This window comes from Sapajus apella, unplaced genomic scaffold (assembly GCF_009761245.1).
Source record: "Sapajus apella isolate SASKATOON/1434 unplaced genomic scaffold, GSC_monkey_1.0 scaffold117, whole genome shotgun sequence".
Taxonomy (NCBI): Eukaryota; Metazoa; Chordata; class Mammalia; order Primates; family Cebidae; genus Sapajus; species Sapajus apella.
This window is the reverse complement of record NW_022437057.1, coordinates 1,587,272-1,613,398: the sequence shown is the minus strand read 5'-3', so window position 1 is coordinate 1,613,398 and position 26,127 is coordinate 1,587,272. Positions and strand designations below refer to the sequence as shown.

The 26,127-nt window shown below is 49.8% G+C and overlaps 1 protein-coding gene across 2 annotated transcripts in view; it reads left to right on the top strand.

The window, feature by feature from the left end:
* Positions 1-26,127, top strand: part of STK10 (serine/threonine kinase 10) — a 152,627-nt gene that overhangs the window by 25,257 nt on the left and 101,243 nt on the right. For both annotated transcript variants that reach the window (XM_032260349.1, XM_032260350.1), the window contains exon 2: positions 7,741-7,905. In XM_032260349.1, the coding sequence (XP_032116240.1) occupies positions 7,741-7,905 (165 nt within the window). The remainder of the gene's footprint in view (positions 1-7,740; positions 7,906-26,127) is intronic.

The window sequence follows — 26,127 nt, the reverse complement described above, 5'->3', positions numbered from 1 at the left end:
TCTTGTTGCCCAGGCTGGAGTGCAATCTCGGCTCACCGCAACCTCTGCCTCCTGGGTTCAAGCAATTCTTCTGCCTCAGACGCCCGAGTAGCTGGGACTACAGGCATGCGCCATCACGCCCAGCTAATTTTTGTATTTTTAGTAGAGATGGGGTTTCACCGTGTTGGCTAGCCTGATCTCAAACTTCTGACCTCAGGTGATCCACCTGCCTTGGCCTTCCAAAGTGCTGAGATCACAGGCGTGAGCCACCTCACCCCACCACAGTGCCTGTTCTTGAGCCAATCACTGTGGCCAGAGGGAGTGGAGTATTCTGATTGGCCGAGTCCCTATCCTCTTCTAAATATTGCAGTTTAGGGACTGGAACTGAGGGCAGGTTGGACCCTGTTGAAGAAAAATCATGGAAGGTTGAATTATGATATGAGAGGCAAGTGATTGCCTCATGCAAATTCTCCTAGGCAGAAACTGCTTGTCTTGTTCACTAGAATTTAGCCAAGTAAATAATGGTTGAATGAATGAATAGGGAATAAGCTGCTTCCTGGCGGTGTGGTGTAGTGACCGAGAACAGTAGGCCAGGGATCCGGAGGCCACTGTGACAGCTCACAGTCCTGCTGGATTCCCAAGCCTCAGTCTGCTTGCTTGGTAAATGGGCAGGCATCAAGGCCAACGCTGGCCTTAAAGGTTTGTTGGCGGATGGCATTCTGGCTGCCTGAGCACTCCTCAGCTGCCAAGCAGTCCCATTATGTGAGTGGTTGTTACTGGCTGTGATTGTCATTTATCTTTAGCAAAGGGAGATAGAGGAGGGAGTGCTGGACACTCATCAGGAAAGGTCTTTGGGGGAAATGTTTTGGAGGTAAGGAAGGCTTGAATTTGGATCCAGCCTTCACCCTCTACCCCACTCTCTGTATGACCTGAGGCACATCACCCCACCTCTCTGAATCTGTTCCCTCATCTGTAAACTGGGAATAATATTTGTCTTCAAGGGCTGGATGGAGGATGAAGTGAGAAATTCCATGTAAAGCCCATCCTGGAACACAGAGAGTGCTCAGTCAGTGCTAGCTGTTTTTATCATCAGCTGCATGACCTCCCCTGTGGCCTCAAGCTGATGGATTGCTTTGAAAGAATTTAATTTTGGCCAAGTCACTTTTTGGTCCACGGTTCCTACTAACCTCTGTCTGGCAGGTTCTGGTCTCTGTGGAATCTGAGTGAGGTGCTGGGTAGCGGATGTGCCTTGCGTTGACACTGGCACTGGCTGAGGCCTGACTCTCTGGTCAGTGCGGCCTTTCAGGATGGTGGGCAAGGCAAGGCTTGTGCACTCCTGGAAAATGGTCCCCACCTCAGCCTCTTCCACCATCAGGAGAAAACATTCCTTTTCAGGAAACCCAGGAAAAGGTGACATGCAGCCTTCTTTGGCAGCTCTCAGGACTGAAAGATGAGTGATTGAAGGGGGGGCCCTTGCCCAGCTCAGCATGGTCAAGGTGGTTGCCTTGTTCACTGGCCCTAGCTCTAGCCACTCCACTAAGCCCTCCACCTTCCTCTCAGGGAAGGAGCAGAGCTGCCCTAACCTCTCTTCTGGGTTTGGAGAGGATGAGGTGGAGGAGTGGGAAGAGAAAAAGCAATGTGTGCAGAAAGGAGGGATTCTTTGCCAGCCCTCTGGTGGGGATATATAAAAATCAGCTTTACAAAAAGCAGGGACACAATCAGTTAAAGACTGTGTCTGTGTGTGTGTGTGTGTGTGCGTGTGTGTGTGTGTGTGTGTGTGTGTGAGAGAGAGAGAGACAGAGAGAGAGAGAGAGAGAGAGACGACAGACAGAGAGCACACGCACCTGAAACTCAATTGATTGGTTGCTAAGGCATTCTAAACAAGCTGGGTTTTTTTTTTTTTTTTTTTTTTTTGGAGACTGAATCTCACTCTGTCATCCAGGCTGGAGTACAGTGTCCATGACCTTGGCTCACTGCAACCTCCACCTCCTGGGTTCAAGCGATTCTCCTGCTTCAGCCTCCCAGGTAGCTGGGATTACATGTACCCACCACCAGGCCTGGCTAATTTTTATATTTTTACTAGAGATGGGGTTTTACCCTGTTGGTTAGGCTGGTCTCAAACTCCTGACTTCAGGTTAGCCATCCACCTCGGCCTCCCAAAGTGCTGGGATTACAGGCATGAGCCACTGCGCCCAGCCTCAACAGACTTTCAAAATTAAGTTTAGGGGAGAAGACCCCACAGAGTTTGAGCCAAGTGAGCTGGTTAATTCTAGGCTCTGGAAAATGGCCTGTCATGAAATTTCCTTCCCTGAACGGGGCTCCTGGGCTCAGGATGGGAGGCATCCCAGACTCTGGCATGCAAAGGACTTGGCTGAAGGAAGAATGTGGCCACCAAGAGTGTGCAGACCTAGGAATGGGACTGCCTTAGTTCCAAGCCCACTCTGCCGCCTGATTCCTAGGGTACCCTGCCTCAGATCGTCTCCTGGTCTGTCTGTGGGATACCGATAGCACCATGTTGTAGGGTGATCCAGGAGATCAATACGCTAACACATATAAGCAGTGCAGATCAGTGCCGCTTGCAGAGTGGACCCCTGAGAAAGAGGCCACTCTGTATAACAAGTGACATCTTAGACAGGCGTGAGCGCCCACGCCTGTAATCCTAGCACTTTGGGAAGCCAAGGTGGGTGGATCACCTGAGGTCAGGAGTTCAAGACCAGCCTGGCCAACATGGTGAAACCCCATCTTTAAAAAAAAAAAAAAAATTAAAAAAATTTAAAAAAAAAGTGACATATTGTTATCACTACATGGGACCCTGGAAACTTTGCAGCTCAATTAATGAAAGAACTATTTATCTAAACTGAGAATGAGTATACAAAAAGCAAATGTGCAGAGAAATTGCCTGCTTGTACCACCCCTCAGTAATTTTTTTTTTTTTTTTTTTGAGATGGAGTCTCACTCTGTCTCCCAGGCTGGAGTGCAGTGGCACAATTTCTGCTCACTGCAACCTCTGCCTCCTGGGTTCAAGCGATTCTCCTGTCTCAGCCTCCAGAGTAGCTAGGACTACAGGTGTTCACCACCACCCCGGCTAGTTTTTTGTATTTTTAATAGAGACACGGTTTCACCATGTTGGCCAGGTTGGTCTCAAACTCCTGACCTCAAGCAATTCACCCACCTCAGCCTCCCAAAGTGCTGGAATTACAGGTGCCTGGCCCACTCCTAAGTATTGCTTCCTTCCAGAAGCCTCCTTGGTGGGGTTAGGCACCATCTCCCTCACCCCATCATAAGCTTACTGTCTCTGGTCACTCTCAGTAGAGGGCTGTGTCTCTCTAGCTAGGCTTCAAGCTGGCCAGGGAGAGGGTTGCTCTCTGTCTGTGTTGTGGGCACCCTGTGCATGGCTGGCCCAGTAGTGCTCTGGTAAGTGTCTATTGGCATCGGGTTGTAGAAGCTTCTAAGTGGTGGAGATTACAGGGAGACCTTGTACAGTGGTGGAAAGTGTGCAGAATTTTGACGTTAGAGGACCCAGATGCAAATTCTGGTGCCACTTCCCCAGTTCTAATCGCACTTCCCCTCTAAACCTGGACTTGCACGTCCATCTGTGGAATGCGGGAATATCCCTAAGCCTCAGGTCCCTGTATTGACAGGAATGAACGGACGTTGTCATTTATGGGGAGCTAGATGTGCAGGAATAACTTGGCCAGCCAGAATTTCTGGAGCAGTCAGATTCCAGAGCTGTCATGGAAGGCAAGTGTGGAGTGTGATCAATATTATCCCTAGGAAGGTGCCATGGTGGAGACTAAGCTATAATACTCAGTCCAGAGCCCATTTTCCCTGTGTTTTGCGATAGACTGCCGTTTAAGGTCTCCAGATGAGCAGAGTGGTTTTAGGGGCCATTTTTTTTTTTTTTTTTTTTCCTGAGATGGAATCTCACTCTGTCACTCAGGCTAGAGTACAGTTGTGCAATCTCGGCTCACTGCAACCTCCGCCTCCCAGGTTCAAGCAATTCTCCTGCCTCAGCCTCCTGAGTAGTTGAGATTACAGGCATGCACCACACTTGGCCAATTTTTGTACTTTTTAGTAGAGACGGGGTTTCACCATGTTGGCCAGGCTGGTGTTGAACTCCTGACCTCAGGTGATCTGCCCACCTCAGCCTTCCAAAGTACTGGGATTACAGGTGTGAGACACTGCACCTGGCTAGGGGCCATCTTGTAAGGAAATGTGTATGTGAGTGTTTTTTTTTTTTTTTTTGAGATGGAGTTTTGCTCTGTTGCCCAGGCTACAGTGCAATGGCATGATCTCAACTCACTGCAACCTTCACCTCCCGGGTTCAAGCCATTCTCCCTGCCTCAGCTTCCCAAGTAGCTGGGATTACAAGCGCCCACCGCCATGCCCAGCTGATTTTTTGTATTGTGGTAGAGATGGGGTTTCACCATCTTGCCCAGGCTGGTCTCGAACTCCTGAGCTCAGGCGATCTACCTGTATTGGCCCCCCAAAGTGCTAGGATTACAGGTGTGAGCCACTGTACCTGGCCTTTTTTTTTTTTTTTTTTCCTATCACCCAGTACAGTGGCAAGATCTCAGCTCACTGCAGTCCCCACCTCCTAGACTCAAGCAATCCTCCCCCCTCAGCCTCTCAAGCAGCTGGGACTACAGGTGTATGCGGTCATGCCCAGCTAGTTTTTGCTTTTTTTTTTTTTTTGTAGAAGTGGGATTTCGCTCTGTTGCCCTGGCTGGTCTTAAACTCATGGACTCAAGCAAGCCATCCGCCTTGGCTTCCCAAAGTGCTAGGATTATAAGTGTGAGCCACCATGCCACACCATGTGTTCTTGTTCAACACCAGAACCCCATGCAGTGGGGCGGGTGAAATGCTTGCAGCAGCATTCCCCACTGACGTCCTCGAAGGACTCCTGGTGCGCTGTGGGTCCTCACCTCCCATTTCCCAGACACCAGCTCCTTGTGTGGAACAGAGTGGGACTGCTTGCTCCATTGACATGGTTATTTCTCTCTCATTCTCTTTTGAATTGTGATAAAATATGCGTAACATCATATTCATAATTTTGGCCATTTCTAAGTGTAAATTTAATGGCATTAAACCAGTTCACAAGTGTGTAGCCATCACCACTACCTATACCTCAAAATTTTCATCACCCTCTACAAAAAAATCTGTACCCACTAAACAATAACTCCCCATTCCCCACTTTCTAACCCCTGGAAAACTCTGTTCTACTGAATCATGTTTTCCATGATGTCAGCTACTCTGGGTACTTCAGGAAACTGGAGTTATACAATACATATCTTTTTGTGTCTGGTTTATTTCACTTAACATAATGTTTTCAGGATTCATCCATGTAGTTTGTGTCACGGATGAATCCTGAAAACATTATGTTAAGTGAAAAAGGAAATTGCCTTCCTTTTTTTTTTTAAAGATGGGGTTTCACCATGTTGGTCAGGCTGTTCTTGAACTCCTGACCTCAGGAGTTCTGCCCGCCTTGGCCTCGGAAGTGCTTGGATTACAGGCGTGAGCCACTGTGCCCGGCCTCCTTTTTTTTTTTTTTTTTGAGACGGAGTTTTGCTCTTGTTGCCCAGGCTGGAGTGCAATGGCACGATCTCGGCTCACCACAACCTCCACCTCCTGGGTTCAAGTGATTCTCCTGCCTCAGCAGGAGAATCCCTCCTGAGTAGCTGAGTGTGCCACCACACACCTGGCTAATTTTGTATTTTTAGTAGAGAAGTTCTCTGTGTTGGCCAGGCTGGTCTTGAACTCCCGACCTCAGGTGATCCGCCCATCTCGACCTCCCAAAGTGCTGGGATTACAGGCATGAGCCACCGCGCCCAGCCAGAATTGTGTTCCTTTTTACGGTGGAATATTTCAGTGTGTGGATATACCACATTTTGTTTATTCATTCATCCTTTTTTTTTTTTTTTTTTTTTGAGACGCGGAATCCTGCTCTGGCATCCAGGCTGGAGTGGATTGGTGTGATCTCACCTCACTGCACCCTTCACCTCCTGGGTTCAAATGATTCTCCTGCCTCAGCTTCCTGAGTAGCTGCGATGACAGGTGTGCAACACCATGCCCAGCTAATTTTTGTAGTTTTATTAGAGATGGGGTTTCACCATGTTGGCCAGGCTGGTCTTGAACTCCTGACTTCAAGTGATCTGCCTGCCTTGGCCTCCCAAATATTCATTTATCTACTGATGGATACCTGGGTTGTTTTCACACTTTGGCTACTATGAGTATGTAAATATCTCCTGAGTCCCTGCTTTGAGCTTTTTTGGGTATATACCTATGAGCGGAATTGCTAGTGTAGGCCTATGTTTAACCTTTTGAGAAACTACCAAACTGTTTTTCACACTGGCTGCACCATTTGACCTTCTCACCAACAATGCACAAGGATTTTAATTTCTCCAGTCCTCACCAGCACTTAATATTTTCCATTTTTAAAAACTATAGCCATCTTAGTATGTGTGGAGTTTTCTTACTCTTTTTCCTCAAATAAGGAAGACTTGTTTTGCCCAGGTGACATGCATCTCCAAAGCAGTTCCACCACAACTGGTAGGCACTTAGACCGCCTTTTCATTCTAGTGTTAATGCATGTGAAATGTTGCAAATAAATGCATCAAACATTCCTATTAAAATTTTTAAATAAATTTTAGGCCAGGCGCAGTGGCTCACACCTGTAATTTCAGCACTTTGGGAGGTCAAGGTGGGCGGATCACTTGAGGCCAGGAGTTCGAGACAAGCCCAGCCAACATGGTGAAACCCCATCTCTACTAAAAATATGAAAATTAGCCGGGTGTGGTGGCATGTGCCTGTAGTCCCAGCTACTCAGGAGGCTGAGGCAGGAGAATCGCTTGAACCTGGGAGGCAGAGGCTGCAGTAAACAGTGATCACGCCACTGCACTCCAGCCTGGGTGACAGAGGAAGTCTCCATCTCAAAAAACAAAAAAAAATTTTTTTTCAACAGATTTAATTTTTATTTTCTTTTGAGACAAAGTCTCACTCTGTCACCCAGGCTGAAGTGCAATGACGTGGTCTCTGCTCACTGCAACCTCTGCCTCCTGGGTTCAAACAATTCTGCCTCAGCCTCTCGGGTAGCTGGGACTACAGGGACACACCACCATACCCGGCTAATTTTTATATTTTTAGTAGAGATGAGGTTTCACTATGTTGGCCAGGCTGGTTTCCAATTCCTGACCTTGTGATCTGCCTGCCTCGGCCTCCCAAAGTGCTGGGATTACAGGCGCGAGCTATCACGCCTGGCCTAGATTTTAAATTTTAAACAGAGTGAAAGTATCCTTTGAATGCCTCTGCGTTTGTGACCCCTCCCCAGCCTGCTCTCAGGCAGTATTTTTCCTAAGTTTCTCATGCATTCACAGATGCTTGTGAGCATGTATGAAGGTGTAGTTTTCCATTTTTTATGCAAAAAGTATTGTGCCACTTCTACTGTTTAATGACCTGTTTTGTTTTTTCTTTTCTGAACAAATCCACAATCTTTCTATGTTGTTATTTGTAGAGCTGTCTCATTCTTGTATTTTTATTTATTCCACAGTATTGTATGGGTGTATTGTTACATATTGTTAAGTACAGACATGATGTGTGGCACTGGTTATTGTCCAGAACAATGTACGTCCTGGTTCAGCGTCTCAGGCCCCATCTGGACATCCGGCCTCTGCTTTCATACTCATGCGGGGCTCTGGGCGCACGTCCAGAGGTCAGTTTCCTGCCGAGCATACCTTGTTGAACTCCCATGTCTCCTCTTTGCAGGCCAAGAATAAGGAGACGGGTGCCTTGGCTGCGGCCAAAGTCATTGAAACCAAGAGTGAGGAGGAGCTGGAGGACTACATCGTGGAGATTGAGATCCTGGCCACCTGTGACCACCCCTACATCGTGAAGCTCCTGGGAGCCTACTATCACAACGGGAAGCTGTGGGTAAGGCTGCCGCCCAGCCTTCCTCTGCTCAGCCCCCATGGCCTGGTACTCTGGAGCTAGCTTGGTCCTGAGGTCTTCAGTTCTTTCTCAGCATCTGCTTTGAGGGCGAGGACCAGGGCAAGAAGATGGGGAAGTGGGGAGCTCCTGGCCACCTACCCTCCCCTTCCTGTGGTGCCTCCCCCTTGGGAGGAGCACCAGTGATTTGGAGCAGGAAGGAACTCTGAAGCTCTACTGCCTGGCCTCGAATCCCAGCCCTGCTATTTACAAGCTGAATAATCTCAACCAAGTTCCTAACCTCTCCATGCATTAGTTTCTCCATCTGTAAGGAGGGGCTGAGAATAGTACCTAGCTCATAGAGTAATTAGTGGGATTAAGTGAGTAAATTCATGCTAGGTGCTTAGAAGAGTGCTGGGCACATGTAAGAGCCCAGGAAGTGTTGGCTATTTCATTAATTGTCGTAGTAGCAGCTCTTCTACCACTGCCGCAGCTGCTATGCGGAGATCCTTCTTGATGGCTGCAGTAAAGAAGCGATCTCTTTACCAGGCCCCTATTTTCCATCAGCATCCTCATTCTTTGATGAGCAGTGTGGATGCAGCTTCAAGCCCCACCTTCCAAACTCAGCACCACCCCTAACTTCTTTTTCTTTATGACAGAGTCTCACTCTGTTGCCCAGGCTGTAGTGCAGTAGAGTGATCTCAGCTCACTGCAACCTCTGCCTCCCAGGTTCAAGCAATTCTCCTGCCTCAGCCTCCCAAGTAGCTGGGATTGCAGACATGTGCCACAATACCCAGCTAATTTTTTTGTATTTTTAGCAGAAACAGCATTTCATCATGTTGGACAGGCTGGTCTCAAACTCCTGAGCTCATGTGATCCACCCACGTTGGCCTCCCAAAGTTCTAGGATTACAGGTGTGAGCCACCATGCCCAGCCCACCCCTCAACTTCTGTAAAGGAACTGGGGAGTGCCCCCTGGCTTTCATGGGACAAGCCTGCCTGAGTCTGTCTCATTATGTTCTCCTGGTGTAAATGCCTCTCAGTTTATAAAACCCAATTCCTGGCCAGGCGCAGTGGCTCATGCCTGTAATCCCAGCACTTTGGGAAGCCGAGATGGGTGGATCACCTGAGATCAGGAGTTCCAGACCAGCCTGGCCAACATGGAGAAACCCCATCACTACTAAAAATACAAAAAATCAGCCGAGTGTGGTGGCGCATGCCTGTAATCCCAGCTACTCGGGAGGCTGAGGCAGGAGAATCACTTGAACCCGGGAGGCAGAGGTTGCAGTGAGCCAAAATCACACCATTGCACTCCAGCCTGGGCAACAAGAGCAAAACTTCGTCTAAAAAAATGTGAATTCGTACCATACCTGTTACTTTACCTTTTACTCTTTTTATTTCAAATATATTAAGAGCATCTTGGCCGGGCACAGTGGCTCACGCCTGTAATCCCAGCACTTTGGGAGGCTGAGATGGGAGGATCACCTGAGGTCAGGACTTCAAGACCAACCTGGCCAACATGGTGAAACCCCTTCTCTACTAAAAATACAAAAAATTAGCCAGGCATGGTGGCGTGCACCTGTAATCCCAGCTACTTGGGAGGCTGAGGCAGGAGAATTGCTTGAACCCAGGAGGCGGAGGCTGCAGTGAGCTGAGATCATGCCATTGCGCTCCGGCCTGGGTAACAGAGCGAGACACTATCTCAAAAAAAAAAAAAAAAAAAAAAAAAAAGTCTTTCCATGCCAGTGGAGAAACACTTTTGTTTTCATTTTTTTATTCTTCCGAAGAAATTAATCTTCTGACTCTGCTGTGTCCTTCTCTATTGGTTTGCATTTAGGCTGCTCCTTTTTTTGGGTGGGGGGGCTGTTATAAACAACTCTGTGATGGACATCTTTTAATTTTGTGTGTGTGTGTGTTCTTGTCTGAGAGCTTTTTTATGAGCATTTTTAAGATTCTTAAGTGTCTGTTGCCAAACTGGGCTCACAGAGCCACTTTTGATATTAAGCAAAGGCGATCTCCCATTGACCCACCCACCCAGCCACCCACTTTCCTGTCCATTCATCTTCCTCTCTGTGCATACAGCATTTGTTGGACTGCTGACTATGTATCCATTAAGAAAAATCTCTATTATGCTTCTATTTCCATTATTGATTGTGGCTGGGTACCAAGTTCCCTACTTTCCCAGTTCCAAAGATACTGCTCATAATAGCTAGCATTTATTGAGAGTTTACTGTGTGCTAGGCCTTTTGCTATGAGTTTTACTTGCATTATGTGGTTTAATCTGCATTCTGCGAGGCTGTTGCTTTATCCCATCTTACAAAAGAAAACGAGAAACAAAAACGCTGTGCAGGCTGCTCCCCAGGCCACAGAGCTAGCAAGTGGCCGAGCTAGAAAACCAGGTAGAGCCAAAAACAGTTCCTAACTAGATTGCGACTGTCATGCTGTTGTTGAAATAAATACACTAGACTTTTCTGTCCCTAAGGTGTCACTTTAAGGCTGGTGCTTTCTCATGCCACTCATCCTACGCCCACTGCTGCGGCCAAGACCATTTCTTACCCTCCTCGTTTGGAGCTTCCCTGACAATCCACGATTTGTTACTTTGCACATCCTTAAAGGTACTCGTGCTGTGAGATCAAGGAAGGTGGCCCTGGAACTGGGTGGATATAAAGGGGGAAAGAATGTCAGGCAGAAGGGACAGCATGAGCAGCGGGGTAGAGGCATGACAGGTATAGCACATTTGGGAGATGGCTAGTCCAGGACCGGGGCAGCATGTGGTGAAAGATGAGGGTGGTAAAGTAATTGAAGGCCACGTTGTGGAAGGCCCTGCATGCCAAGGTGAAGACTTGGCCTTCGATCTTTTACTGCAGTGGTTCTTTTTTTTTTTTTTTTTTTTTTTTTTTGAGACGGAGTTTCGCTCTTGTTACCCAGGCTGGAGTGCAATGGCGCGATCTCGGCTCACCGCAACCTCCGCCTCCCGGGTTCAGGCAATTCTCCTGCCTCAGCCTCCTGAGTAGCTGGGATTACAGGCACGCGCCACCATGCCCAGCTAATTTTTTGTATTTTTAGTAGAGACGGGGTTTCACCACGTTGACCAGGATGGTCTCGATCTCTTGACCTCGTGATCCACCCGCCTCGGCCTCCCAAAGTGCTGGGATTACAGGCGTGAGCCACCGCGCCCGGCCTTGCAGTGGTTCTTAACGTACAGCCCTTGGATCAGCTCATCAGTCTCAGCTGGGACTTGGTTAGACATGCAGGATATCAGGCCCCTCCTGAGGCCTACTAGGTCAATAACTTTGAGGTGAGGCCCAGCAATTGGCATGTTAAGGGCCCAGGAATCTAAGTGGCGTTGATGCTCGTTTAAGCTTGAGAATCACTGTTTTAGGTAATGGAGACCCAATGCTACTTTTCTGTAGGGGAGAGGCATATTATATTCTGTGTTATGGAAAGAAGCCAGGTTTGAGAGGACAAGAGCAAAAGAAAAACATTGAGGCGGTTTGAGAAGTGGTATGAATAGACTAGTGCAGGAGCCCAAGGATGTGATGTGGAACATCCTCTGGTCAGGGGAGGCTTCAGGGGAAGGGACATTTGAACTGGGTCTTGCAGGATGCATAGGAGTCCTCCAGGGAGATAAGAGAAGGAAGAGCAGTCAAAGTAGAGAGACCAGCAAATGGGCAAAAGTGCAGAAGGGAGACGTCCAGAGATACAGGTGGAAGGATGCACCAATCCGTTGATATTTTCTTCTGTGTGATGGTTCTCAGGCCCATCTTGTGACCAGGCCTGGGCTTCTGTGTGGCTCTAGGAGACATCTTCCATGTGGATATCTTTCACAAAACCAGTCCTGAACCTGGGGTCTGCTCTCAGGGACTTTGGGATGAGAAACTGGCTGTTCCCCAAGTGTCTTGGGTCCCTTCTGTAGCCGTGGTAGCAAGGGATAGACTTTCCCCTGAGTGGGGTGGAGGTTATTCACCAAACCACCCCATGTGCTATTTGACAAGATTAGCTCATTTTTGTCCAGAGTTTGTAATCATGGCAAAATCCGTCTGTGGTTCCTTATCACCACTTCCACTTTTGAATATCAAATGGTGCAAGTTGGGGAAAAACAACCCAAATGCTCTAGACCAGTGGAACTATAATGTGAGCCACACGCATAATTTTATATTTCTAACAGTCACATCCAAAAGAGCAAAAAGAAACAGATGAAATTAGTTTCAATAATTTATTTAACCCAGTATATAAAAATATGATCATTTCGATATGTAATCCATATAGAGTTATTGAGCTATTTTACTTTTTTTATTCTAAGTCTTCAAATCCAGTGTGTATTTTACACTTTTAGCACATCTTAATTCAGGGGCTAAATTTTCGTCAGAAATCCTTGTTCTGTATTTAGACATCATAAAATTTACGATTGAGAAAGGTAGATTCACACACCCAAGTTGGTCCAGCATTCTTAAACGTTTCCTAGTAGCTGAACCAAATCTCAGTTAAAAAAAAATTTTTTTGCTTGTTCTTGAGACGAAGTCCCGCTCTGCTGCCCCGGCTGGAGTGCAGTGGCGCAATCTTAGCTCACCACAACTTCCGCCTCCTGGGTTCAAGTGGTTCTCCTGCCTCAACCTCCCCAGTAGCTGGGACTACAGGCGTGCACCACCATGCCTGGCTAATTTTTGTAGTTTTAATAGAGGTGGGGTTTCACTATGTTGGCCAGGCTGGTTTCAAACTCCTGACCTTATGATCCACCTGCCTCAACCTCCCAAAGTGCTGGGATTATAGGCGTGAGCCACTGTGCCTGGCCTCAGTTTTTTTTTTTGTTTGTTTTTTTTTTGTTTTTTTTTTGAGACGGAGTTACACTCTTGTGACCCAGGCTGGAGTGCAATGGCGCAATCTCGGCTCACTGCAACCTCCGCCTCCTGGGTTCAGGCAATTCTCCTGCCTCAGCCTCCTGAGTAGCTGGGATTACAGGCACGCACCACCATGCCCAGCTAATGTTTTTTTGTATTTTTAGTAGAGACAGGGTTTCACCATGTTGACCAGGATGGTCTCGATCTCTTGACCTCGTGATCCACCCGCCTCGGCCTCCCAAAGTGCTGGGATTACGGGCTTGAGCCACCGCGCCCGGCCCCGGCCTCGGTTTTAAAATTTAAATGAATTAGAAGAGAACAAAATGATACGTTTAGGTCTACGCTCGCCACATTTTGAACATTCAATAGTGTGTTAGTGGCTCCTGTACTGGACAGCATAGACAGTAAAGCCCTAGATGACGCCCCTGTCCCAAAATGAGTGAGTACAAGAAAGCCTGGGCTAACCTCATGAATTTCCTCTGCTCATAACTACCCCCATCCCCAACCCTCAGCCTGAGCCAGAGTTTGGTCTCTGGGCAAGTCTTTCAAGGACGGGGTCTCTTTTCCAGCATGTATTACAGGAGCAAGGGTGAGTTCTTTGGGAAGAAAAGCTCTGATGCCTGGCATTTTTGCATTTCTAAATGTACACATCTCCACTGTGATCAGTTTCAAGCTACCAACTCAAAGTCGCTAACAGAGCTGGGAAGGCCCCTGGCCTCACGAGTCTCAAAGTCTAGTGGCAGAAACAGATGGTATGAAAGCCGATGAAGAAGTATATGGGAGGCCTTGGGCAAGTGACAAGTGAGTGGAAGAAAAATCAGGGGGAAATGCAGAAGGCATTCCTGGGTAGGGTCAGGATCGGGTGCTGTAAACACAATGGACAGAGAAGCTTTTCTTATGAGGTGACGTTTTAGCTGAGAGCCAAAAGACCAAACGGAGGCAGACCTCCAAATGTGTGGGGGCAGAAAGCACCAGGTAGAGGGAATAGGAAGTGCACAGGCCCTGAGGCAGGAGCCTGCAGAGGACCCAACAGAAGCTGTTGTGGCTGCGCTTGGCAGAGGGAGAGCGGCAGAATAACGCGAACCGAGTCTAGACGGCCTGCACCTGCTGAGCAGCTGCTAAATGGAAGGCCCCCATTGTAGGGGCTGGGGATTCATCAGTGAGGGAGAGAAAAAGGGTCCTCAGCCTCATGGAGACTCCAGTCTGCCTGTGGGAGACAGCTAACCGTGCATGAACACATAACTCCAGTAGTGATCAGGGCGGATATAAAATCGGGAGGTGAGCTGGGCTCAGTGGCTCACACCTGTAATTCCAGCAGTTTGGGAAGCCAAGGCGGGTGGATCACCTGAGGTCAGGACTTCGAGACCAGCCTAGCTAACATAGTGAAACCCTGTCTCTACTGAAAATACAAAAATTAGCCAGGCGTGGTGGCACATGCCTGTAATCCCAGCTACTTGGGAGGCTGAGGCAGGAGAATCGCTTGAACACAGGAGGTGCAGGTTGCAGTGAGCCAAGATCACGCCACTGCACTCCAGCCTGGACGACAGAGTGAGATTGTGTCTCAAAAAAACAAAAAGCGAAAAAACAAAATCGGGAGGTGTGGTCCAGGGAAGGGCAAGCCACTTCAAGTGCGGGTCAGGGGAGGCCCCTCTGAGGTGGGTGTTTGAGAGGGAGGATCAGGAAAATCGAGTGGGGAAAGCCCAGAGGCCAGAGCAAACCTACTGCCTTCAGAGACACAGAGGGGCCTGGGGAGGGGCCACAGGAGCCAAGGCCGTGGAGTTGTGATCTCACTGTAGGTGTTCGGAAACCTGGGGGGGTGGTCGGGGTAGTGAGCCAGGCACCCTGCCCTCCCGGCAGCTATTAATGGAGTCAGTCTCTGACTCTGCTCTCCTCTTCCCTGCCATGTGGTGGAGGAACTGGGGTCCAGTCCTGGTTCTTGGCACTAACTGGGATTTTAGCTCATCTCTGAGTGTCTATTTCTTTATCTCTGAAATGGAGACCATGAAAATAAAACCCTGCCTGCGGCATTGTTATCAGGATTAAGGGAGAAGTGCAGTTTGGACGTGGGCAGCAGTGTCTGGGGCAGAGTGGGTGCGTGGGAAATGCCACTGTGTCCCTGCCCCCTCTCCCCCAGTTCTGTCTTTCCACCATTCTCACCACCCACTCTGAGTCCTCCGTTTCCTGCAGCCCCTTCCCTTCTGGCTTCTCCGCCTTTGACCTGGTGAACTTTTCTGAGGCTTTGCTGTGATCATTTCACCCCCAAACAATGAGAAAGGTGATGTCAGGGTCAGGGTGGATGAGGACATCACCTGAGAGTGAGGAAAGCGCCCCCGCCGCCCTGGAGACCCAGCACAGGTCAAGTACAAAGTCCCTCTATCCCAGGCTTTCCCTGGCCAGAGCTCTTTTCAGCAGGTTTATCTGCCCAGGAATCTGTCTCACTGCTGACTACCAAGGCAATTCCTCCTTTGCTTGGCACTGAAGGCCCTGGAGCCTTGGAGTCTTCCTGGGTATTTTCTGTGGATAGAAACTTGCTGTTCTCGCTGCTGAATATCGGCAATAACAGTGTGTTGTATGAGACCCTTTTGGGGCTGGGCGCCATGGTGCGTGCCTGTAATCTCAGCACTTTGGGAGACCGAGGCAGGAGGATCACTCAAGCCCAGGAGTTTGAGACCAGCCTGCGCAGCACAGGGAAACCCCCTCTCTACAAAAAATGAAAAAGTAGCTGGATGTGGTGGTTTGCACCTGTGCTCCTGGCTGCTCAGGAGGCTGAGCCTGAGAGGTGGAGGCTACAGTGAGCCATGATCACATTACTGCACTCAGCCTGGGCAACAGAGTGAGACCCAGTTTAGAAAAAAAAAAAAAAAGACCTTCTTCATAGGGCTGCCTCTTTCAAACTTCATTCATTCTCCTCCCTACCTCCTTAATGGTTTATATATATATTTTAATATGTATAAAATATATAAAATACATATTTAATCTATAAAATATATATTTTATATATGTATTGTATATTAAATATATATATATTTTTGAGATGGTGTCTGGCACTGTCACCCTGGCTGGAGTGCAATGGTGCAATCTTGGCTCACTGCAACCTCTGCCTCCTGGGTTCAAACGATTCTCCTGCCTCAGCCTCCCAAGTAGCTGGGATTACAAACATCTGCCACCATGCCTGGCTAATTTTTTGTATTTTTAGTAGAGATGGGGTTTCACTATATTGGCCAGGTTGGTCTTGAACTCCTGACTTGTGATCCACCCACCTCGGTCTCCCAAGGTGCTGGGATTACAGGTGTGAGCCACCGCACCTGGCCCTAGTTTATGTATATTTTAAGGTGACTCACTTTTCAGAAACTGAACATATGTATTTTAATAAAAACTCTTCTTCTTACTCCCTAAATAGAAAACTAGGACCCACTTACCACAAACAAAAGAAAATAAACAGATTCTGTTGAGTAATACAGTAGCCTGATCCTTTTGCCTGTTAAAGCCTTCAGCTTGGGCACAGCCCTCCCAGGAGAGTGTCACGATGGGACTTTGTAGCGTGTGAGTGCCAGCTGGATGGAAAAGTGAGAGGCAACTGAGAACTACTTCCGGCCCTTGGTGCTGTGTGGAGCCCCCAAACTCACCTTCTGACCAGAGGGCCTCTACTGGGGGACATGCCACAGGATGGGAACATTTGGGCCAGGCCCCACAAGGTCATTCTTGATTGGGGACGGTCTTCTTGGGGATGAGGTGATGAGGGTCAGGGTGACTTATCCAGGATCAGTTAGCGGGGGACAGAGTCTGGTCTTGGACCCATGTCTCCCCATCCTGAGGCTGGTGGTCCTGCCCCCGCTGGCTCATTTCTCAACTCTCACTGTCTATGCCTGGGCTATGGTGTTTTCAGCTGCAGAATCCTCTTCCGTTGAAATATATGTAGAAGTCCTTGTGGGCCACAGAGAAAATAGCACAGAGATGCTGCCTAAGTTGGGGTGCCAGGCCTCACCCCGGCTCCCACTTCTGCAGTGACCCCCTAGAGCAGCTCCTGACCTTTTGGGCTCTGGTCTACCCCAGGGTTCCTCAGCCTTGGCACTGTGGACATTTTGGGTGTGATGATTCTTAGCAGTGGGGCTGTCCTGGGCATTGCAGGATGTGCAGCATCCCTGGCCTCCACCCACTAGCTGCCAGTACCACCTTCCACCCTAGGTGCCCGTACCACCTTCCACCCTAGCTGCCCGTACCATCTTCCACCCTAGCTCCCAGTACCACCTTCCACCCTAGGTACCCGTACCACCTTTCACCCTAGGTGCCCGTACCACCTTCCACCCTAGGTGCCCGTACCACCTCCCACCCTAGCCGCCAGTACCACCTTCCACCCTAGCCGCCAGTACCACCTTCCACCCTAGGTGCCAGTACCGCCTTCCACCCTAGGTGCCAGTACCATCTTCCACCCTAGCCGCCAGTACCGCCTTCCACCCTAGCCGCCAGTACCGCCTTCCACCCTAGCTCCCAGTACCGCCTTCCACCCTAGCCGCCAGTACCGCCTTCCACCCTAGCCGCCAGTACCGCCTTCCACCCTAGCCGCCAGTACCGCCTTCCACCCTAGCTGCCAGTACCACCTTCCACCCTAGCTGTCCTTACCACCTTTCAACCAAAATTCTCTCTAGATGTTGCCAAATGTCCCCTGGGGGATAAGGTCGCCCTGGTAGAGAAGCACTGCTCCCTACCACTCATAGGCTTTTGCTGTTGGGGGTGGCAACGTGTCAACCAACCAGACAGGCTGTGACCCATGGCCCCCGACCTATGTGTATGAACCCTTAGAGCAAGACCATAAACTGGGCCAGACTGAGGTTGCGGGCACTATTTTGTTTGATGTGCATGATGTTTTTAGAAATTTGTTGCTAGCATTTTGTCAGATCATGTAAAATCCTGGCCTTCTGACTTTTCTTGAATGATCCGGAGATGTTTCTGCATGGCAGCAGCTGCCTAGGGCTGAACAGTCGCTGCCCATCAGGTGGATGTCCCCTCCAGTTAGCCTCAGACTTAGGTACCCCAATACTGAGGCTGAGGACTGTTGGTCATTGGTGTGTGCCATGCACTATTTTTCTTGTTGTAAAATTAAAAGGAAATGAAATGTTTCTCACCCCATATCTCTATCAAAACTGAGGAAAGTAGGTAACAAAGAGTTCCAGAAAAGTGTGTTAGAAGACATTTTTTCCATATAGGCAGGCTGTAGTACACTGTAAGTTAGCTACCCAGAGCTGGAGGGCGTTTAAGCCAGGACTCCTGGCCTAGGGAGTCCAAAAATAGGCTATTGAGGGGCCTATGAACTTCCTGAACGTGTATGTCAAGGGGTGTGTGTGTGTGTGTGTGTGTGTGTGTGTGTGTTCAGGAGGTGACGGTTGCGGCGGTGAGAGGCAGGGACCCAGAAATGGTACCAGATCTTTGCTTTGAAAAACACAAGGGCCAGCCTCTGGAGCCTGCAGGCTCGCAGTCCCTCTCCTGCCTGCCACTTACTAATTGCGAGACCAGAGCCAATTCCTTCTCTCCTTGTGCCTCAGTTTTCTCAACTGTAAAATGGGGATCTTCACAGTAGTGCCCATAGGAAGAATTGAGCTAATAGTTGTTTAAAAATAGAAAGGGTTGGCCAGGTGCAGTGGCTTATGCCTGTAGTCCCAGCACTTTGGGAGGCCGAGGTGGGCAGATCAGAAGGTGAGGAGTTTGAGACCAGTCTGGCCAACATGGTGAAACCTCATCTCAACTGAAAATACAAAAATTAACCAGGCATGGTGGCATGCACCTGTAAATCCCAGCTACTTGGGTGGCTGAGACAGGAGAATCGCTTGAACCTGGGAGGTGGGGGTTGCAGTGAGCCGAGACTGCGCCATTGCGCTCCAGCCTGGGCAACAAAGAGTGAAACTCCATCAAAAAAAAGAAAGAAAGAAAGAAAGAAAGAAAGAAAGAAAGAAAGAAAAGGTCTACAACAGGGCTGGGCACACAAAAGGGCTTCAGTAAGTATCAACTGTCACCTTCATCACTCCTCTCCCTTGCTTTCTGTTCTCTTTGGTCCCCAGCATGGGACCCGGTAAGAAGTCTGTCCGTGGTAGATGTGCATTGGGGAGATGAAAGGAGAGAGGACGTGCCTGCCCTTGGTGGAGCAGGAGTCTGATTTTCAAGAGCAGCCAGAGTTCCTTTGGGGTGGCCTAGCACAAAAACGCTCCCCAAGACTTTCTGATGAGGAAGTTGGCTGACGCCATGGTTACCCTCCCTGAAGGAGTAACTGTGGGCTTTTCTCAGTGTGACTTCTTGCCTCAAACTGAACATTCTGCGAAGAGGAAGTACAGGTCCCAGGATCAAGAGCAGGGCATGGATGGGATGGGCCTGCTGTCCACGTGTCCCCACATGACCTCACATTGCAGGCCAGGGTTGCTGTGGCTTATCATCCTGGTCTCAGAGACCAGCCCTTGGTCACCAACAGAGATTGTGTATCTGACCTTAAAACAGCCAGAACTGTAAAGAGAATGTGATACTCAGAAGTACTTAACAGTGCTATGTACTTTAGAAAGTTTCTCAGTGTGGCAGAAGGGGTCCGGGCCTGGAGGCAGGAGACCTGAGTTCTTCTTTCTTTATTTTATTTTTTGAGACATTGATTTGCTCTTGTCACCCAGACTAGAGTGCAGTGGTACAATCTCAGCTCACTGCAACCTCTGCCCCCCAGGTTCAAGTGATTCTCCTGCCTCAGCCTCCCAGTACCTGGGATTATAGGCACGTGCTGCCATGCCTGGCTAATTTTTGTATTTTTAGTAGAGATGGGGCTTGCCAGGCTGGTCTCAAACTCCTAACCTCATGTAATCTGCCCTCCTCAACCTCCCAAAGTGCTGGGATTACTGGCATGAGCCACCACGCCCGACCCAGGAGAGCTGAGTTCTGCCTGTACCTGGGACCAACCAGCTATGTGACCCGAGACAAGCATCATCCCTTTCCTGGACCTCTATTTCCTAATCCATAACTCTTGAGGCATGGAAGGGAGGATCCCAAGGAGGTCTTTCAATGGAATCTGCCCATTTTGTCCTAGCCCTTGTGTCTCTGCAGTTCTGAAGTCTGGATCTGTGGTCACCTGGCCCGAGGCATCCCTTTTTGGCAGTTTTGGGTGCCAGGACCCTTTCCATGGGTTGTGGGGTCCTGGTCCTCCTGGGGCTCCCTGCACTCACTAACCCCTGTCCTCTCTCTGAATTGGGCCTTTGGGGCACTCAGTTGTTGGGACACACACAGAGGAGCACTTTGTAAAGCACTTTAAAATCTGCACAGGCTCTGCAGCCCCGGAGGTGGGTGTATTATTACTGTATCGGCATGCCCATTTTACAGAGGGGGCACCCTGAGGCCCAGGGAGGGAAAGTGGGGGAGGAGGCTCGTAGCCCCTTGGCCTAGAGGAAGAATTGGGAGGCAGCAGGTGGTGACGAAAACAAGGAGGCAGAAACATGGTGACGTGGATAGTTGGCCTCGTCAGGAATGTTTTCTGTGCTAGGCCTGTGCCGGCTGGGCTCTTTCATGATTATCTCACCAGATCGTCTCAGTTCTGTGGGACTGAGTTTTGTTTGTTTGTTTGCTTTTATATTGCTCTGTTACCCAGGCTAGAGTGCTGGCATGATTTCAGTTCATTGCAACTTCTGCCTCCCAGGCTCAAGCAATCCTCCCTCCTTAGCCTCCCAAGTAGCTGGGATTACAGGCGTGTGCCAGGACACCTAGCCAATTTTTGTATTTTTTGTAGAGTAGGGCTGGTCTCTAACTCCTGGACTCAAGCAGTTCACCTGCCTCAGCCTCCTAAAGTGCTGGGATTACAGGCATGAGCCACTGTGCCTGGCCCGAGATTGAGATGTCACCCCCATTTTACAGATGGGAAGACCATGGGTTAGAAAGGTGAAGGAGAATGGCTTGTCCCACATGTCATAGCCAGGTTCCAGCCCAGGTCTGCCTAGCTCCAAAGCCTTCTTTCCTGCTCCCTACAGTGCCCCTCTCTGGGTGCCAGGCTCGGCGCATCACTGGGAACAGTTCAAAGAACACAGTCTGTGACCCGCACCCTTCCACTTGAGGAGCCATCCAGCAGAATGTTTATTGGCAGGGCTTGGTGGGGAGGAGGCCTGTGCCAGGGCACCTGTCCAGCTGCTCCCTTGGGCAATGACCCTCCGAGTGCAGCTGCTGGCCTGGAGCAGGTGGAGTTGTGAAGCAGGTAACCTAGGGCTTTACCGAGATCCTGCTGTTGGAACGGCGGCCTGGGCTGTCTGTGTCACATGCACAAGAGCATGGGGGATTGTCATTCCAGGATTCACCCACCATGTCACCAGGCATCTCCTGTGGCCTTCCTGTCAGTCCAGTGCACCATCTGACCCTCCCCTTCCCCTGCAGAAGTCCTCTCCAGGCACCTCTCAGTCCTACTTCCCTCCGCCCCCAAACCCTGTCAGTCACACCCTCATTCCTTCAGTTGATCATGCGCAGAGTGGGATTGGAATCTGGCTGCACCCTGTCCTGCTGTGTGACCTTGGACACATCTCTTTGTGCCTCTGAGCTGCAGGCTCCTCATCTGGACGTCGGGGGTGATGGTGCTGACCATCACAGTGTATCCAGGGTTGGAAACCCAGCTGGCAGACGCTGTGTAGGAGGGTCCCAAACCTGCTTGTGGTTTTCACAGTGTGACTCCAAGCCAGGCATCTTAACTAGCAGGACAGGCGTGTTGCTTATAGTCCAGATCAGCCAACAGATGTGTAAACCACGCCCACAGGCTACGCCGACGGCAGGTGTAATACGATCACATGTGTATTGGTTTTCATCCACAGTTCCTGGCTCATAATTCCCATTGTCCTTGTTACAATCTTTCGGTATAATGTTGAGTGAATTAGGCCTCAGAAGCAGGCATCAGGAAACAGAGCCTCTCTCTCTGACCTCCCGTCCTCCTGTCACCTAAGGCAGGATTCTAACTTGATTGTGGGTCAAGAGACTCTGATTCCAGGAGTCTCAGAGGAAGGAATGCTACACAGAGAGGCCAAAAAAAGTCTGAGCAGCAGGCCTTGCTGGGTTTAGACGGTGTGCTTATTTTCTAATCACATCTCTATATGTGGTTGTCAGTCATGCCTGTGTAATGAAGTCTCCATATAAAGCCAAGAGGACAGGATTCAGGGATCCTCTGGACAGCTGACCAGGTGGAAATTCCTGGAAGGTGGCATGCCCAGGGAGGGCATGGAAGCCCCAGCCCCCTTCCCCCAGCCTCACCGTCACCGTACACATCCCTTCATCTGTGTCCTTTGTAGTATCTTTTATAATGAATCAGTAAATGTAAGTAAATATTTCCATGAGTTCTGTGAGCCAGTTCCAGCAAATTAACCACACCCAAAGCAGGGGTCATGGGAACCTCAACTGGAGGCTAGTCAGTCAGAAGGTCCAGAGGCCTGGACTTGCAACTGGTGTGCGGGGTGGAGGGGCACAGTTTGAGGGGCTGAGCTCTCAGCCTGTGAGATGTGACACTGTTTCCCGGTGGATAGTTTTGGAATTGAATTGGAAGACACACAGCTAGTGTCCGCTGCTTGTGTGTAGGGAGGAACCCCCACATCTGGTCACAGATGTCTTCTATGTTGATGATTATGGTGTGAAAACAGAGGAAAAACAAGGTTTGAAAGTTATTCCTGGGCCAGGCATGGTGGCTCATGCCTGTAATCACAGCACTTTGGGAGGCCGAGGTGGGCAAATCACAAGGTCAAGAGATCAAGACCATCCTGGCCAACATGGTGAAACCCCATCTCTACTAAAAATACAAAAATTAGCTGGGCATGGTGGCGCCCACCTGTAGTTCCAGCTACTCAGGAGGCTGAGGCAGGAGAATCGCTTGAACCTAAGGTTGCAGTGAGCCGAGATCACACCGCTACACTCCAGCCTGGTGACAGAGCAAGACTCCATCCCCCATCCCCCGCAAAAAAAGCTCCATCCCCCCAAAAAAAAAGTTATTCCTGACCAGCAAACATTTTGTATTATTTGAATTGGTGTGACCCTTTATAAATCCACACCTTTCATATAAGAATCCAGACATCTGGCCGGGCGCGGTGGCTCAAGCTTGTAATCCCAGCACTTTGGGAGGCCGAGGCGGGTGGATCACGAGGTCAAGAGATCGAGACCATCCTGGTCAACATGGTGAAACCCCGTCTCTACTAAAACTACAAAAAATTAGCTGGGCATGGTGGCGCGTGCCTGTAATCCCAGCTACTCAGGAGGCTGAGGCAGGAGAATTGCCTGAACCTGGGAGGCGGAGGTTGCGGTGAGCTGAGATCGCGCCATTGCACTCCAGCCTGGGTAACAAGAGCGAAACTCCATCTCAAAAAAAAAAAAAAAAAAAAAAAAAGAATCCAGACATCTGACTTGGCCTGAAGGATCAGTGGCTCTGGGCCCACAGGCCCTATTCCCTTGCAGCCTCTGTGAGTCAAGCTGGGTGTGGCTGTCCTCTACACAGGCACACGCTCCCAGTCTGCCCTGCCCCAACCAGGTGACCACTCTGGATTTACGCTCCTTCCTGGTCTGAGATAGGAGCCGATTATTCCAGTGCTGTGGGAAGGAGTGTGGAGACAAGGGAGGTGAGGGGGGTTGTAGGGCTGTGTTCCACTTTCCTTGTGTTTCTTGGACTGCTTCCTTCTTCCTGGCCCTGGGGCTGGGTTGTCTCTGGTGGAAGCTTTAGCACTTGCAGCTGTCATGGCCTCTGTCCCTATCATGATAACACTTACCTGTGTCTGGCATTCCACATGCGTGATCTCATGTGATTGGCCTCCCACCTCCCTCGGGTAGGCAGGGTAGTGATGATTCACTCAGTCATTCATTCATTCGCCAACAAATGTTTCCTGGGGAGCAACCACTGTGTGCCAGGCAGTTTAGGGGCTGGCACACAGACACAAAGGCCTGCCCTCTGGAAATTTACATTCTACAGGGGGAGAGAGGGAGGAGGAGGCAGACAACAGACAATAAATGTAAGACGTACATATGTGAGTTGGTGACGTGTGCTGTGGACAGATGGACGCTACACAGTGTGCGTGTGTGCAGCGTTTTATTGTCCTGGAAGTGTGAGCTTGCCCAGGACAGCTGTTGTTTCTCCAGCCTTGCACAGGCGCTGGTGCAGGGCTGTCTCTAAGCGTGGTGATTTCAGTTTCCACATGGACCCAGCTCCGGTGCTGCTAACGTTGTGCTGTACTCACTGGATGCCAGGTTCTGAGCGACAGGCTTTCCCTGTGTGATCCCATGTGATCACTACCAGGAAGGCAGGCTCTACCATCACCTCTACTTTACAGATGAGCAAACTGAGACTTGGACCTCTGAAGTTACTTGTCCCAAGGTCATTCTGTTAGTGTCCGGCCAGAATCGGAACTCAGGTGTGTCTGGCCCCAGAGTGAAAACCCAGTGCTCACTTTGGCTCACGTGGGTGATTTGGTTCTTTGGAGACATATGTCCCTTGAGTAATGAATCCGGGAAGGCTGGGGGTTGCCCTTAGAGAAGCTGAGACACGGACACCCATCCTGGGCCTCTTGGACGGAACTGGCTTCTCCCCCTCTGTGTCCAGCACTGTCCTTAGCAGAGCTGGCTTTAGGGAGTGGTGGCCAGAGAGACAGATGGTCAAATGGATCAAATATGTCCCTGCAGACACAGAACTGCCTTTGTCTCTCCGCTAGGGCTGAAGTCCCGTTAGCATCTACACAGAATCTGATCTCAGCCCTGATCTTGGCATTTCTGGAAGATAAGATGGACTCAAGCTCAGGGAACTTTGACCCCAGATCCTCAGTGCTCGTGACCACTGGGCCAGATAGTACCTGAAGGAGTTAGGCCCCTGAATTTGAATCACCTCGGTTCCATCCGGAGGTGCCCTGGGACTTGGGCACGTGCAGTTGGGTGTGGAGCCACCTGAGTCTCCTCATCTGTAAAAGGAGGTGGGGTATCTAAGTCATCCGTTAGATGACCCCTCCCCTTTGCCCTGGCAAGGTGCCCCCCACCCCGCCCCATGCCATGTACACACTTAGGAACCTCAAGGTCACTCCCTCTGTTCCAGATGCCCTTGCCCATGGGTGAACTCAGTTCACCCTGCTCCAGAGCAGCCCTCATTCCTTCCTCAGGCTTCCTTCGAATGTGGTGGGTGAGGCCGGGGGTGGAGGAACTCAGTGCGGCCCAGTGTTCCTGGGAGGCCTGGGGGTGTGGGCTGCCCCAACAATGGCAGCATTGTTTGGAGCTCAGAGATGGGGAGATTCTGGGACTACCCACAGCTGCCGGCTGCTGATAACGCTGAGGACATTTCTGTATTGACTGTTGTGTCTTTTGGTGTCTGCCTCCAGGGACTTGCTTCGCAGGTGCAGGCCTTGGTTGGATAACGTTTGTCTTCCATGCTGCATCTGGGGGACTAAGGGGGTTCCCAGCACCACCCCGTAATGGCATCTCAGTGTCGGGAGGCCTAGGGGGCTGATGGCCATGCTACCTCTGTTTCCACAGGAAGAAACAGGCCCAGAGAGGGAAGGTGGCTTGCTTGTGGCTACACAGCTGGGCTGTCTGTGTGTCTTAGAGTCAGACTGACCTTGGTTTATACCCTGGTTCTGTCACTTACGAACTGAGTGGCTTTGGGGAAACCCCTTCCCCACCAAACCTGTTTCCCCATCTGTAAAACAGGCATAAGCTTCTCATGAGATTGAGTGAAGGAATGCTTATCAAACACTCAGCACCATGCCATGTATACACTAGTTGCTCAATAATGGCAGTCATCATCTCTTTTTTCTTGGTGGCAGTAGAGGGAGGGACTGGGTTGCTTTTGTCCCACTTCATTTGCCCAGTCTAGCTGTCATCTCTGTTAGCCATCCTTTGGCTGTTCTGCCCTGATTTCTGGGCATCTTAAGGCCACTGAAATTTTCCATTCATGTTTATTCATTCATTCATTCAACAAACACTTAATGATGATGTACTAGGTCCCAGGCTTTGATGACGGATCATATGAAGGCATTTTTCAGATATAAACTGCTTCGTCAAGGATAAAGTGACTTCGATCACTTTGAACCTACACAGTCCATGTTGCAGATGACCTTATGGTTATTGAGAGCTTCATTTTCCAGATGGGAAAACAACAGAGGCTCAGAGAAGGAAAGAGGTCAGGAGAGCCCCACAGAAGGACAGTGGCAGACCTGGGACCAAGTCCACATCTCCTGGCTGGGGCTTATTTAATTTGAGTTCTAAGAGTTTTGCTAACATTTATTTATTGAGTACCTTTGTGCACCCAGGGCATGCTCTTGGCCTCAGGAAAGGCCACGGAGGAGAGGGGACCCAGGCTCAGAGCACAGTGTGGTCACTGGGGTTGGTTTCCTTCCTTCCTTCTTTCTTTCCCTTCCTCCCTCCCTCCCTCCCTCCCTCCC